Here is a 13,489-nt window from a genome sequence, read left to right as displayed (position 1 = left end):
TGTTGTCCAACTTGTTGAACTGCATAAACCCGAACTAAAACATGCAAGTACAATGCCGGTGTTTAATTATTTATCACTCTATCATTGACTAAAATTATTTAAACCAGTGGTACACATTTAATATCATATTCTGTGGCAACAACTCGTAAAAAAATAAAGTTCCAACATAAGTCTATTTCCGTCGATTTAGAAGTATCAGACGTCATCATTTGGCGACTCGGGCAACAACAACAACAACACATTTTAGACTACGCAGATGTCGAGAAGCAGCAATGTTACAGCCAGAAACGGCTCCGGCTCCGACTCCGGGAGATGTGTTAGGGAAACGCTATAATGAATACTGCACTTCAGACATTCCGCAGGAGGAAACCCCGTTTAACTTCAGCCCTCAGCTCATCTATCTTCATAAGGACCATGAGCTGTTTGAGGTAACGACAACCTAAACTACCTTAGGAATGTGCTCTTTTCTCACAGTGGACATTCTATTTTCAGGATGGGGACGTTGAAAGACACATGTACCTTCAAGACCTTTATATTTCAGAGGCTGACGACGACAAACAAACCCTCAGGTGAGACAGTTGTTCACTTTAATGTATCGTTACACTGAGTAGCTAGCCTGCTTGCTCAGTGGTCAGTCTTTACGATTTTGTCTTTTAATTAGCGGTGGCAAAAGTGCTCACACTGTGGACATATGTACATTGAAGTACATATAATGGGTGTTGAAAAAACAAGACTGGTGAACATAAAAAGTACTGTAATGATGCAACTCCTGAAGTGAAAGTTAGAAGATATATAGACTGAAATATTCATAAGTACAAAGGTAAAAATTTAATTTAACTGTCGTTCATATACAATTCCTGTTTTTACGACTCTGCACACAAAATAAAGAAGAAAAGGCTGGACAAGCTATCAAAACGATGTGTTCCCATCGATTTTCTAATGTAAAAAAAAAAACAATTTATCTAATGATAGCAACTGAAAAAGAGTTGACGGAGAATTTTTTTAACACTAGAAGCTTGTGTTTTTAAGGCTAGCACAGGACACAACGTATTCTCCAAATCTGTTGCGCCATGTTCATTAAGCGTCCTTGGTTCATATTCCTCCATGTCAATGCTGTCCCTGTTTTTCCACCTTTTATGTCCTGAAGAGCCTGCGATTGGCTGGTGACCAGTCCGACATGTACCCCGCCTCTCACCCAAAATCAGCTTGGATAGGCTGCACCTCACCTGCAACTCTAATGAGGATAAGCGGTGTAAAAAAATGGATGGATGAAAGTCCTAAAGAGCTCAATCAGTGAATCAATCAAGGTCTCACCCGCAGTTGGCTTTACTTCTTTCTATTGGTCTTTTTTACGCCATGTCATCAGTGACGGTTCAAAAAATTAACGGCCTATTTTGACAAAGTAAGGACCAGTGCGGAAATGATGAATCGAATAAGTTCAATAATTGGATTACAAAACAAAAAAATATTATCTTCGCTATGATCATTTTACCATATGGACTTAGGCTACTGAAGTCATGGAGTCATGGCGGCAAGCCATTAGGAAAAGAGTGCATAGTAGACCGAAAATGTTCAAAGTCATTTCATAATTAATAAAGAAGATAACGAAGTTCAATGTGTCTACTGCAAAGCAGAATTAAGTAACGTACCAGAACAGCACATTTACGATCACCAACACAAGATATCCATATTAGCTTATTTAATATAGCCTTATTAAACAAATGGTAACAAAATAAACATGTAATGAGGACATTCATACACAAGCTGATATGGCCCCAACTGACAACCAGGCACTCAACAAAGAAGCAGACTGGCTAATGATTAGCCAGTTAACAGCCAGCTGCTAAGATGACTGACCCCCCACGTAACTCACCAAGTCAGGCCCCACCTTTTAAAACCATCCATCCATCCATCCATCCATTTTCAACACCACTTATCCTGGTTAGGGTCGCGGGGGGCTGGAGCCTATCCCAGCTGACTTCGGGGTACACCCTGAACTGGTCGCCAGTCAGTCGCAGGGAACATATTGACACGGACAATCATTCAAACTCACATTCACACCATCACTGATTGGGAACTGAAGCCACGCTGCCTGCACCAAAGTCAGCCGAGTGTACCTACCACAACACCATCAGTGACTCCTCTTAAAACCACACACACTCAAAGTCACAGATATTATAGTGTGGAACATGAGGATGGCGACCCCAAGTGGACAACAATAATACCTGCACTTCACATGCGCATTTAGTTGTTTAATGCAAAATCTTTTTTTTTTTTTTTTTTTTTTTTTTTTTTTTAAATCAGTTTACTCAATCAATGGGATAATTGATTCTAAAATTATTCAATAGCTTCAGCACGTGTAAGGAGTGGAAATTACAGAAATACGTTTTCAAATATGGGAAGTATAGTACAAAAAAATAAAATAAAATACTTACTCAAGTAAAGTACAGATACCTGAAAAAATTACTTTATAACAAAGTATTTGTACTTAATTACGTCCTCTTTAACAGCCCTTTTTTTGTAGAATATCTCAATTTCCAGGCGCTCAAAATTTCAAGAGTTTTGTCTGTCTTGTTCTTCCTCCAGTGTGTCAGAGTTTGTCTGTCACATCTCTGGCTGCAACGCGGTCCACAGCACTTTAGAGGAGTATGAGCACCACTACAATTCTTTACACAGAAATGTGTGCTCCATCTGCCGACGCTCACTACCCACCTCTCGTCTCCTGGACATTCACATTCAAGAGTGGCACGACTCAGTCTTCATGGTCCTGGCACAGCGGCAAGACATGGTAGGAAACACACACACACAAAAAAACACTGAGTTCCCTGATGTAGGAATCCCATCATACCTGCAATGTTTTGACACTCGCCATGTCAAGTAAAAATAAAATAAAATGCTGCTCTGCTTAAAGCAATTTTACATGGCATACATGATTTACAGTACCAGTGTTTGGTGGAGGGCTGTGAACACAAATTCAGGACGATCACACTCAGGAAGGACCACCTGGTACAAATTCACAAGTACCCTCCAGACTTCAGATTTGACAAACCCAAAAGAGAGAGAGGGTGAGACTGCACTTACTTCATATGCACGATAGATGGCAACAACGTTCTCTGTGTACGTTTTTGTTACCTTGCTTGTATTGTTTTCTGCATGAACGTATGACTACATATATCCAGCCATCCATCCATTTTCTGTACCGCTTATCTTTACTAAGGTCACGGGCATGCTGGAGCCTACCCCAGCTATCTTCGGGCGAGAGGCAGGGTACCCCCTGAACTGGTCGCCATCCAATCTGACTACATATATTTATTACCATAATACTAACAGCTCAATATAAATGCATTTTTACTCGGTTTTACTTTGCTGTTTTATTTCATATCATTCATACTATATCCAGAGGTGGATCGAGTAGTTACAAATTGAAATCAAGTACAGTTACTTTATAGAATATGACTCAAGGAAAACGTAGTTCTCTAAATAATTATTTGAGTAAGTCAGTAAGTAAATATTTAGTGAAAAAAATACTCAAATACTGAGTATCTGGTGAGCAATATCTGTTGTATTTTAATTAAAGCATGTGCGTTAAATCGACAAAAACATAAAATTGTGGTGTGCGGGTTCAGATATTGAGTGTATTAAATAGATGTTATGCTGTTAGAAATGATTATCTGTCAAGCCCCCAATACTTATTTATTTTAACTGCAAGCAGACAATGTAAATGCGAGCAACAAAATTATGAGAGCTTGCTGACAAGGTGGACATGTTTGGCTAATATTAGCAGTCGATAAGACGCAGTTCATAATGTCTCTGAAAACATCAGAGGTTTTATTCATGAGGCAGTTATCCCATAATGAAAAGCAATTTCTGGGACACATGCAAAATGTTCACTATGATTATGAGAATAGAATATACATTATCACAATGACTCACTTTTTCAAATAACTGGATGGATGGAGACAATAAAATAGAATAGAAAACGGTTTGATTTAATATCATTTAACCACTTATCGTACTGTACACACAGTAGTTTGCAAAGCAGTGTGTGGGACATGCCGAAATCACATACGTCCAATGAAAACAAAGGTATAAAATGATGGAAATACATTTTAAGGGACTTATCATTGTACTTGAATGTGTGCAAATGTTTGGCCACATATAATAAGACTTCAGAGTTTGATTATTCTACTACATTTTCATGATGACAGAGCAATTCTGATGACGACACCAGAGGGGCTCTATAACTAGATTGACCCAGCCATTCTTTATTCTGTTGTTTCGACCATGGAGAACCAATAATAGAACCCCAATTCCAATGAAGTTGGGACATTGTGTTAAACATAAATAAAAACAGAATACAATGATTTGCAAATCATGTTCAATCTATATTTAATTGAATACACTACAAAGACAACATGTTAAGATTAATGTTCAAACTGATAAACTTGATTGTTTTTAGCAAATAATCATTAACTTAGAATTTTATGGCTGCAACACGTTCCAAAAAAGCTGGGATAGGGTCTTGTTTACCACTGTGTTACATCACCTTTTCTTTTAACAACATTCAATAAACGTTTGTCAACTGAGTACGCTAATTGTTGAAGCTTTGTAGGTGGAATTCGTTCCCATTCTTGCTTGATGTACAGCTTCAGCTGTTCAACAGTCCGGGGTCTCCGTTGTCGTATTTGACGCTTCATAATGCGCCATGGGTTGTAGATACTGTAGATCAAAATTAAAGTAGCGAGCAGAAGGTAGCTCATTGTAACAGAATAAAAGTACCATTTGTTCTTAACGAAAATACTCAAGTAAAAAGTATGTTACATTAAACGAAAATACTCAAGTTAAAGTAAAAAGTAGGTTACATTTTTGGTAAATGTAGCAAGTTACTACCCACCTCTGCTGAGATTTCAAAGTGCCTTTTTGCCACTTATCATTTGCATTCTTTGGTTCTTTTCAACTCATTCATTTTCTGAGCCGCTTCTCCTCACTAGGGTCGCGGGCGTGCTGGAGCCTATCCCAGCTGTCATCGGGCAGGAGGCGGGGTACACCCTGAACTGGTTGCCAGCCAATCGCAGGGCACATACAAACAGACAACCATTCGCACTCACAGTCACACCTACGGCAATTTAGAGTCTCCAATTAAATGCATGTTTTTGGTATGTGGGAGGAAACCGGAGTGCCCGGAGAAAACCCACGCAGGCACGGGGAGAACATGCAAACTCCACAGTCGGGGCTGGGGATTGAACCCGGGTCCTCAGAACTGTGAGGCTGACGCTCTAACCAGTCTTCCACCGTGCCGCTCTTTTCAACTTTATAGTTTTAAATTACTTTGAATAGATTATTCAGCTAAAATTCCTGACTTTTTTTTTTTTTTTTTTTTTTAAAGCCCTCGAGAGACAAAGCAGCAGCCGCATATGGACACAGCGATGGAAGTAGTGGATAATGCGAGTGATGTTCTTTGTGAAGAGCAGTCCAAACAGGCAGATCAAGACGAATCCATGGAGTTGCCAGTGTTTACGACAGAGATCCTCTTCACTGAAAAAGGCGCCTCGCATGAGGGGCAAGCAGCAGGTCACAAGACAAATGATGAGCCTCTGAAACCACGATATTCCTACAGGTTAGTCAGGCCTCTTTGAATAACATTTCTGTCATTTTGTAACTTGGACATTACATTTGAATTCTGCATAGATATTCCTTTGTATGTTGAACAATCCCACTTTATTTTTTCTTGTAGGGTTCCCTCTAATGTGTGCTTTGGTCACGGCTCCATCCGAGGCTTCAGAGGTCATAAAGGAAGGAGGAAGTGAAACAGCTTCAAAAATCGCAAATATGTGCTTAGTTCTGCCTTTTAAGTTCATATGACAATCAATAAAATATTTGTTTTGCATACCATTCGTTAAGACAATCCTTTCTGTGACATATAATACACATTATTTATTGCTTAAAACCTGACATTTGAAAACAAGAAAGAAACAAACCTCAGTATATTCATAATATAGACTTTAATTTTCCAAAAATGCTTTTTCAGCCAACAATTATAAAATACACTCTTGATCACTCTTAAGTATAAAATAAGTTGTCAACTTTTTTTTCCGAGTACAAATGGTGCCTGCTGTTGTCTTGGAAAAGCTTTTCAAACAACTGCTCACAAAAAAATAAAACCTTTGAAGTGAATTTTACATTTAAAAGTCAATGGTGAAAAAATGATGTGGGGGAGACATGTACTGACTTGCATAATGGTGTGCATGCATGTGGAAAGATTGGGTGCTTTTTAAATTTAAATACATTTATTGCATTTTGCCAGTTATTGGACGCTACTTATCTTTGGATGACAATTTAAGGAAGGTCACATGATACATTTTTGGCTTGTAAATCATGTTCAAAGTCTACATAAATACACTTAGCAAGTGTACAACTAAAAACAGAATTAATCATCACATAGTTTGTACACATTGACAGAATTAGCGCAATTTCAACTTTTTACTATCAGTCTTATATAATTGACTGTTGTTTTTAAGAAATATAATTTTGATAAAACACACCTTATTTGCAACAAGATTTAAAAGTTGTGCCTTTTGCTCTTGTGCATTTGGCCAGTCAAATGTAACATCATATAACGGCTATTTCATTGCTTGTATTATTCACTATTGGTGGAATTCATTGTTGAAACAAATCTATATGATTTTTCTTTTTAACTAAATAAATATTCTCAAATATATTTTTTCGTAAGATAACGTTTGTTGCTTTGTGGCAGAGGAGGCGATTTTAAAGGCAAAGGCACACACTCACACAAATGTGTCCAATGTAATTGGTTGTTAAGACAAGTAGTACATCCCGTAGGCTCCACCGAATAGTCCTGGTGCCGGCAGGGCGGCCCGCGGGCCGTTCACAGCCCCGTAGAGGGCCGGTGCGCCCATGTTTGCGCTCAGGGGGAAGGGGAAGGCGAAAGCCGGCAGCAGCGGCTTGGCGGCCAGCTTGAGTTTCTCCAACTCGGCCTCCTGCAGTCTCTTGGCCTTGGCCCTGCGGTTCTGAAACCAGATCTTCACTTGTGTCTCTGTGAGGCCGAGGGAGCTGGAGAACTCCGCTCTCTCGGCGATGGACAGGTACTGTTTCTGACGGAACTTTCTCTCCAGGGACAGCAGCTGAGTGCTCGTGAACGGAGTTCTGGGCTTCCTGTTGTTCTTGTGTTTGCGCAAGTTGCAGTGGCTCGGGCTGGGGAGTCCTGCAAGGGCACACAAATCATTCAATAGCTCATGATTTCATCAGAAAGCCACTTTGAATTGCATAGTGTCTCTAGGTCAATGAGATATTTCAACTCACGGAAACTTACATAGGAACATCTGCACAATTTCATGAAAATGTAGTCAATTCTGCCCTTTTAATTTTTTTTTTTTTTACAAAACAGTTCGAATTGGCAATGACGTCACAGTATGTTCACTCGTGGTTATAGTTTGCAGTGGTGTGTACAACTGAATATTTTGACGTCTAGTTATTACGATAAGCTCAAAATATGACGAACACGTTGCCGTATCAATGTAGTGCCTTTCTACCACCACAGAACATGAACATTGTTATATTATAGTAGTATGACATTCCAGTGCAGGCCATTGGCACATTTTTTATTTTATTTTTAAATATAGCGCTTGAAAATAATAAAACACGTTTTCATAAAGCACCACATAGTCAAAGACGCTTAAATGTAGAAAGATAAAAAAAATATGGACAAATGAGACATAATCTCGTGTATTATGTATTATTATCTAATGATGTGAGCTCAGTGCACATGATAATCAACCTTAATCGAATCTACTCTAGTCGCTGTAAAACTACTTATTTTACTCTCACTTCAATTGCTTGCCGACTCATCTTCCTCCACAATACATATATATCCATACAAAACAAAATACAGCTACAGTTATTGGAGACGATAAATAATGAGGTGCTTTCACCCACTGGGAGGTGATGTGTAGGCAGACTGTGACCAGGGGCTGCTGTCCTTGTCGTTGACGTCGACGTCGACATTTTCTCCTTTGAACCGATGAAGTTCCACTGGCGAAGTGCGCCCCGTGTCCTCTTCTTTCCGCACGCCGGGCTCCGTGGATTGTTGATTTCTTGCGTGCGTCCGGTCCGATATGAGCGACTCCACGCTGAAAGGCAGATCCGCGCTTTTGCCTTTCCACCTGGCGACAGGTGACGGGTCGAGCTGCTCGGGTGCGGATCCCCCCGAGGCGCGCTCCTCCGCGGCAGTGTCCCCCGGTGCGGCCGAAGGTGGCGATCCCTGCGCAGGATTCATGACGCACACCTGAGGTGCCATACAACCGAGCGTCCCTCGGCGCTCTCCGTCGTCGTGTCCTTGTGTTGTTGTTGTTGTTTTTGCAATCGCACCAACTTGCTGCTGACCAGGGAAGTGCTTTCCCTACTCACTGTAGCGCACGCTTTCTTCTGTCATGGGCCTCCGTGACTCCACCCACCCACCCAGGCTGTCTCTGATAGGGCGGCCATCCCCATGACGAGGCTGCGTTGCGCAAATCCAACCACGGCCTTCATTTGAGACCCGAAAAATGTTATAGTGCACTCTCTCGCCCCCTTGAACATTCCTGCAGGGTTTCCCCCCTGTTATTTGGCATTCCTTACTGTATAGCTTACTCATTTTACATTCGGCATTTTACTCGCTAGTGCTGATGCGCCTTTAGCTCGCAGGTGTCAACATATTTTCATAAATCCAACAATGCACGGGCCTCTTTGACATTCTTCACCTTGAATTGTTTGTAACACTTGAAAACCAATCCCGCCTACACACAACACACAGTGGAACGTGTTAAGGGCTAACTTAGCATTCCGAACCTACACTGTAGTAAACCGACCAAAACTGTGCCGCTCGGTGGAAATGTGGCTTACCAGTAATAGTGCAATAACATGCATGCAAAACCTTCATTTCTCTTCAGCCCCGCAGTGTTTGAGTTTCATTGCATTGTTAAACTTTGCTGAAGGAGGTATTTGTGTTTATTGCTTTGTCATTCTGGAAACAGTTTGACTTAAGAAGCACATCATTTGGTGCTTTTAATTTCTCCATGAGTGATCTTCCATTCCACCCATTGCTTGTTCTCATTAGGCTCGCGGGTGAGCTGGAGCGATTCCAACCTACGTTTTGGGCAAGAGGCGAGATACACCCCGGACTGATTGCCAGCCAATTGCAGAACACATATAGAAAATCATCTTCGCTAACATTCACACCTATCGACACGTGAGAGTCTTCAACTAACCTTAAAGAAAACCCACACAAACATGGTAAGAACATGCAAACTCCAAATGAAGCAGCCTAAGTCGAGATTTTAACCCAGAACCTTTTGACTCAAGTGATCTTCTTACCCGTTATCTTCAATCACAGCACAGCCATTTCGAATAACAGTGTCGAGCAGTGGTTTGAATGTGACCGCTAGTTAATGTGTAGCCTTAATGGGCTGCATTCCAGTCCAGATACCTCGGTTTTCACATGAAATATGAGTCTTTTCCGAAAACATTCCAGAATGACGTCACACCCGAGTTGTGGCTTTCTAGTAAACATGTTGGGGAAAGAAATTGACGGATGCCTTCAGGAAATTATCAGTCGGTCATTCAAAATAGAAACGTTTGTTTGGAAACCAAAATATAACTGAGAGGGGAAGACGCCACCAGGGTCTTCTCTTGGTGATTGGGAAATTGCAGCTTTACAGTTTTAGTTTTCTTTTTGGTTCAGTTGACTGCAGCGTCCTGTGTTTGACTGATGATCAGTCTAAGGCGTAGTTGATGTCTGGCCCAAACTCAGCTGGGATAGGCTCCAGCCCCGCGCGACCCTGGACAGGATAGCAAATGGATGGTTGGATGGGTGACTCTCCAAGTTCTAAATTAAATGTTCAAGTAATTACATTCTAAAGTAAATTTTAAACTGATGAATAAAGTTGAAATTGTTGGTGAGCATTAAGGCATTTGAAACACAACGTTAATCATCCACTGGATGTGTTTATTTGTACTTGGTATTTTGTGGTTGGGGCAGTTTACACGCAATTGTTTAATTAAATAAAAATAAAAATGTTCCAGGAAGAGGATGTTGACGCTATTGTTCCTATCTAAACACTGGAAAAACTGGTGTCACTGTTGTCGTAGCCCACTGACTGGCTAGCTGCGATATGCAGTATGTTATATGTGTTTTTATTTTAATGTGACATTCGTGGTTACATCTGTATCTGGTTTCATTTTTTTTTATACTTACTGTTTTCTGAAAATTCATAAATACTTCCTTATCAGAGCGGTTGTGTTTGAGAGTATGCAGACCTTTACATCAATGTGTTTCATTAAAGACAGGAATAAAAAAATCTTATTTACAGTACTTTAATACACTGCGGAGTTATTATCACTGTCAAGTTTCTGCCTCCTGGCCGAGCGGTAATCAAATTATCTATGGCTGCGTATTGGCCGTATTTCAGCCTATTGTGTTCTCTGTCAGCCGTCCCCTGGACAGACAGTGAAAGCCCAAATCAAGTTGAAGAGGCCCCATTAAAGAGGCCCATCCAATTGGGTCTTGCTTTGCAACACTTCAAATCAAGTCAAATCATTTTCAGAGAAACCAAATACGTTTTTGTTTTCTCCTCTTATGGGAACTTGTTTTTTTTTTTGGCCTGCAGCAGCACACTGGCCATCTGTGGGACAATTGGTTAAATGGAGTTAACCGTTTCTTTCCCTGAGGTACTTTTCTCGCTTTGATCCTGCTGTGACTGGCGCCTGTCTGCTCCATGTCTAACCCCTCCTCGTAGCTACCCACCGCCCCCCTCGTCCTTCCCGCCCTCACTCTTTCTCTCTCTGTGTGTGACTGATAGATTGCTGAGTAACCAGACAACATTTCAGTGCCTGTAATTTAGTGTTCAACATTACATTATCCCTACTTAATGTGGATGTAGCAACTTTTGGCTTTGATTCCCACTCTTTGAAAAAGGATCTGGGTTAGCTGAGTGGGCTTGTTTTGTTTATTTTAAAAACATATATAGTTATTCTGATCTCTCTCAGAGCATCACGCACATTTCTAAAATGTCAGCATTGAATATTTTGCTTTGAGAAGCATCCATCCATCCATTCATCCATTTTCTGTCCCGCTTATCCTCACAAGGTTCGCGGGCGTGCTGGACCCTATCCCAGCTATCTTCGGGCGTGACGCAGGGTACACCTCGAACTGGTCGCCAGCCAATCCCAGGGCACATAGAAACAACCTACCAATCGCCCTCACATTCACACCTACGGGCAATTTAGAGTATTCAATTAATTAATTCATTCATGTTTTTGGGATGTGGGAGGAAACCGGAGAAAACCCATGCAGACACAGACAGAACATGCAAACTCCACATAGGCGAGGCCGGGATTTGAACCCCTGTCCTCAGAACTGTGAGGCTGATGTGCTCACCAGTCGTCAGTTGCCACCCTTTGAGACGCAATTTGTGAAAAAATAATAGTAGGAATTTAGCATATTTTCTATTCCATATTCATCTTTTTATTTTTGGCTTATTAAAATAAAAAATAAAAAACTACGATAGGCACCCCCTGACCTGTCTTCACCACCCTTTGACCTTGTACATCCCCAATTCCTATGAAGTTGAGACATTGTGGTAAACATAAATAAAAACAGAATACAATGATTTGCAAATCATGTTCAACCTATATTTAATTGAATACACTGCAAAGACATGATATTTAATGTTCAAACTGATGAACTTTATTGTTTTTAGCAAATAATCATTAACTTAGAATTTTATGGCTACAACACGTTCCAAAAAAGCTGGGACAGGTGGCAAAAACGACTGAGAAACTTGAGGAATGCTCATCAAACACCTGTTTAGAATATCCCACAGGTGCACAGGCTAATTGGGAAGAGGTAGGTGCCATGATTGGGTATAAAAAGGAGCTTCCCCGAATTCACAAGCAAAGATGGGGCGAGGTTCACCTCTTTGGAACAAGTGTGTGAGAAAATAGTCGAACAGTTTAAGGACAATGTTCCTCAACGTACAATTGCAAAGAATTTAGGGATTTCATCATCTATGGTCCATAATATCATCAAAAGGTTCAGAGAAATCACTGCATGTAAGCGGCAAGGCCGAAAACCAACATCGAATGCCCGTGACCTCCGATCCCTCAGGCGGCACTGCCTCAAAAAACGACATCAATGTGTAAAGGATATCACCACATGGGCTCAGGAACACTTCAGAAAACCAATGTCAGTAAATAGTTCGGTGCTACATCCGTAAGTGCAACTTGAAACTCTACTATGCAAAGCAGAAGCCATTTATCCACAACACCCAGAAGCGCCGCCGGCTTCTCTGGGCCTGAGCCCAGCTCATCTAAGATGGACTGATGCAAAGTCGAAAAGTGTTCTGTGGGCCGACGAGTCCACATTTCAAATTGTTTTTGGAAATTGTGGACATCGTGTCCTCCGGGCCAAAGAGGAAAAGATCCATCCGAACTCTTATGGACGCAAAGTTCAAAAGCCAGCATCTGTGATGGTATGGGGCTGTGTTAGTGCCAATGGCATGGGTAACTTACACATCTGTGAAGGCACCATTAATGCTGAAAGGTACATTCAGGTTTTGGAGAAACATATGCTGCCATCCAAGCAATGTCTTATTCACGGACGCTCCTGCTTATTTCAGCAAGACAATGCCAAACCACATTCTGCACGTGTTACAACAGCATGGCTTCATAGTAAAAGAGTGCGGGTACTAGACTGGCCTGCCTGCAGTCCAGACCTGTCTCCACCAAGAATTCCACCTCCAAAGCTTCAACAATTGGTGTTCTCAGTTCCCAAACGTTTTTTGAATGTTGTTAAAAGAAAAGGTGATGTAACACAGTGGTAAACATGACCCTGTCCCAGCTTTTTTGGAACTTGTTGCGGCCATAAAAGTCTTAGTTAATGATTATTTGCTAAAAACAATAAATTTCATCAGTTTGAACATGAAATATCTTGTCTTTGTAGTGTATTCAATTAAATATAGGTTGAACATGATTTGCAAATCATTGTATTCTGTTTTTATTTATGTTTAACACAACGTCCCAACTTCATTCAAATTGGGGTTGGACATCTCCACATCTGCCATCTTGGCTTGTAAATATTAAAGCTTAAGCATTAGTAACACGCTCGGTAGATTTGCAGATGACAACGCTGCACTCGTACAGTACGTGCGAGCACTGCCACTCGCCAAAGGCAAGAACTGTTTAATGAGATAAGTGTGGTTTTCCTCTCTAACTAAACATGTTGGAGCAGGCTTTATTTCATTAAAAAAAAGTATTTCCCTTTCATGAGACTTTTGGCATGCTCCTACTAAGCAAACATTAGGGAGGGTGTGAGTCATCTGTTATAAACATTTATAAAATACAGGGGAGTTTTTGTGGTGAGAGCGTAATGGATAAAAGCAAGCACAGCAGAACATTATCTTGTGTATATGTGAGTGCCAACACTGGCTTGTCAGAA

At 40.9% G+C, this 13,489-nt stretch overlaps 2 protein-coding genes across 4 annotated transcripts; one reads left to right on the top strand and one right to left on the bottom strand.

Annotated features, from left to right (window-relative positions):
* The first annotated feature begins 214 nt into the window (after positions 1-214).
* Positions 215-5,861, top strand: znf511 (zinc finger protein 511). 2 transcript variants are annotated; one of them, XM_061690300.1, is made up of 6 exons: positions 215-428; positions 493-569; positions 2,677-2,788; positions 2,941-3,065; positions 5,387-5,617; positions 5,735-5,861. In XM_061690300.1, the coding sequence occupies exons 1-6, from the start codon at positions 273-275 to the stop codon at positions 5,805-5,807; spliced, it is 774 nt and encodes a 257-aa protein (XP_061546284.1). In that variant the 5' UTR covers positions 215-272; the 3' UTR covers positions 5,808-5,861. The 2 variants fall into 2 exon arrangements, with proteins under 2 accessions (XP_061546284.1, XP_061546283.1); XM_061690299.1 differs by having other exon boundaries at positions 2,587-2,788.
* Positions 5,862-5,998: 137 nt separating this feature from the next.
* msx3 (muscle segment homeobox 3) lies at positions 5,999-9,461 on the bottom strand. Of its 2 annotated transcripts, XM_061690129.1 has the most exons (3): positions 9,370-9,446; positions 7,954-8,792; positions 5,999-7,222 (listed from the first exon to the last, which is right to left on the bottom strand). In XM_061690129.1, exons 2-3 carry the CDS (start codon positions 8,312-8,314, stop codon positions 6,816-6,818), a joined length of 768 nt encoding a protein of 255 aa, XP_061546113.1. In that variant the 5' UTR covers positions 8,315-8,792; positions 9,370-9,446; the 3' UTR covers positions 5,999-6,815. The 2 variants fall into 2 exon arrangements, with proteins under 2 accessions (XP_061546113.1, XP_061546112.1); XM_061690128.1 differs by having other exon boundaries at positions 7,954-9,461.
* Between the last annotated feature and the right edge of the window lie 4,028 nt (positions 9,462-13,489).

The sequence above is a fragment of the Phycodurus eques genome, chromosome 11, assembly GCF_024500275.1.
Source record: "Phycodurus eques isolate BA_2022a chromosome 11, UOR_Pequ_1.1, whole genome shotgun sequence".
Classification (NCBI taxonomy): domain Eukaryota; kingdom Metazoa; phylum Chordata; class Actinopteri; order Syngnathiformes; family Syngnathidae; genus Phycodurus; species Phycodurus eques.
The sequence above is the reverse complement of the archived record's forward strand: the minus strand, read 5'-3'. Positions and strand labels throughout refer to the sequence as shown.

Excerpts from the sequence above, each read along its gene's own strand:
- znf511 (XM_061690299.1), top strand. The coding sequence starts at position 273 with ATGTTACAGCCAGAAACGGCTCCGGCTCCGACTCCGGGAGATGTGTTA. Across the intron at positions 429-492 it reads AGGACCATGAGCTGTTTGAG|GATGGGGACGTTGAAAGACA; the intron begins GTAACGACAACC and ends TTCTATTTTCAG. Across the intron at positions 570-2,586 it reads GACGACAAACAAACCCTCAG|TGTGTCAGAGTTTGTCTGTC; the intron begins GTGAGACAGTTG and ends TTCTTCCTCCAG.
- msx3 (XM_061690128.1), bottom strand. The coding sequence starts at position 8,314 with ATGGCACCTCAGGTGTGCGTCATGAATCCTGCGCAGGGATCGCCACCT. Across the intron at positions 7,223-7,953 it reads TGCCTACACATCACCTCCCA|GACTCCCCAGCCCGAGCCAC; the intron begins GTGGGTGAAAGC and ends GTGCCCTTGCAG.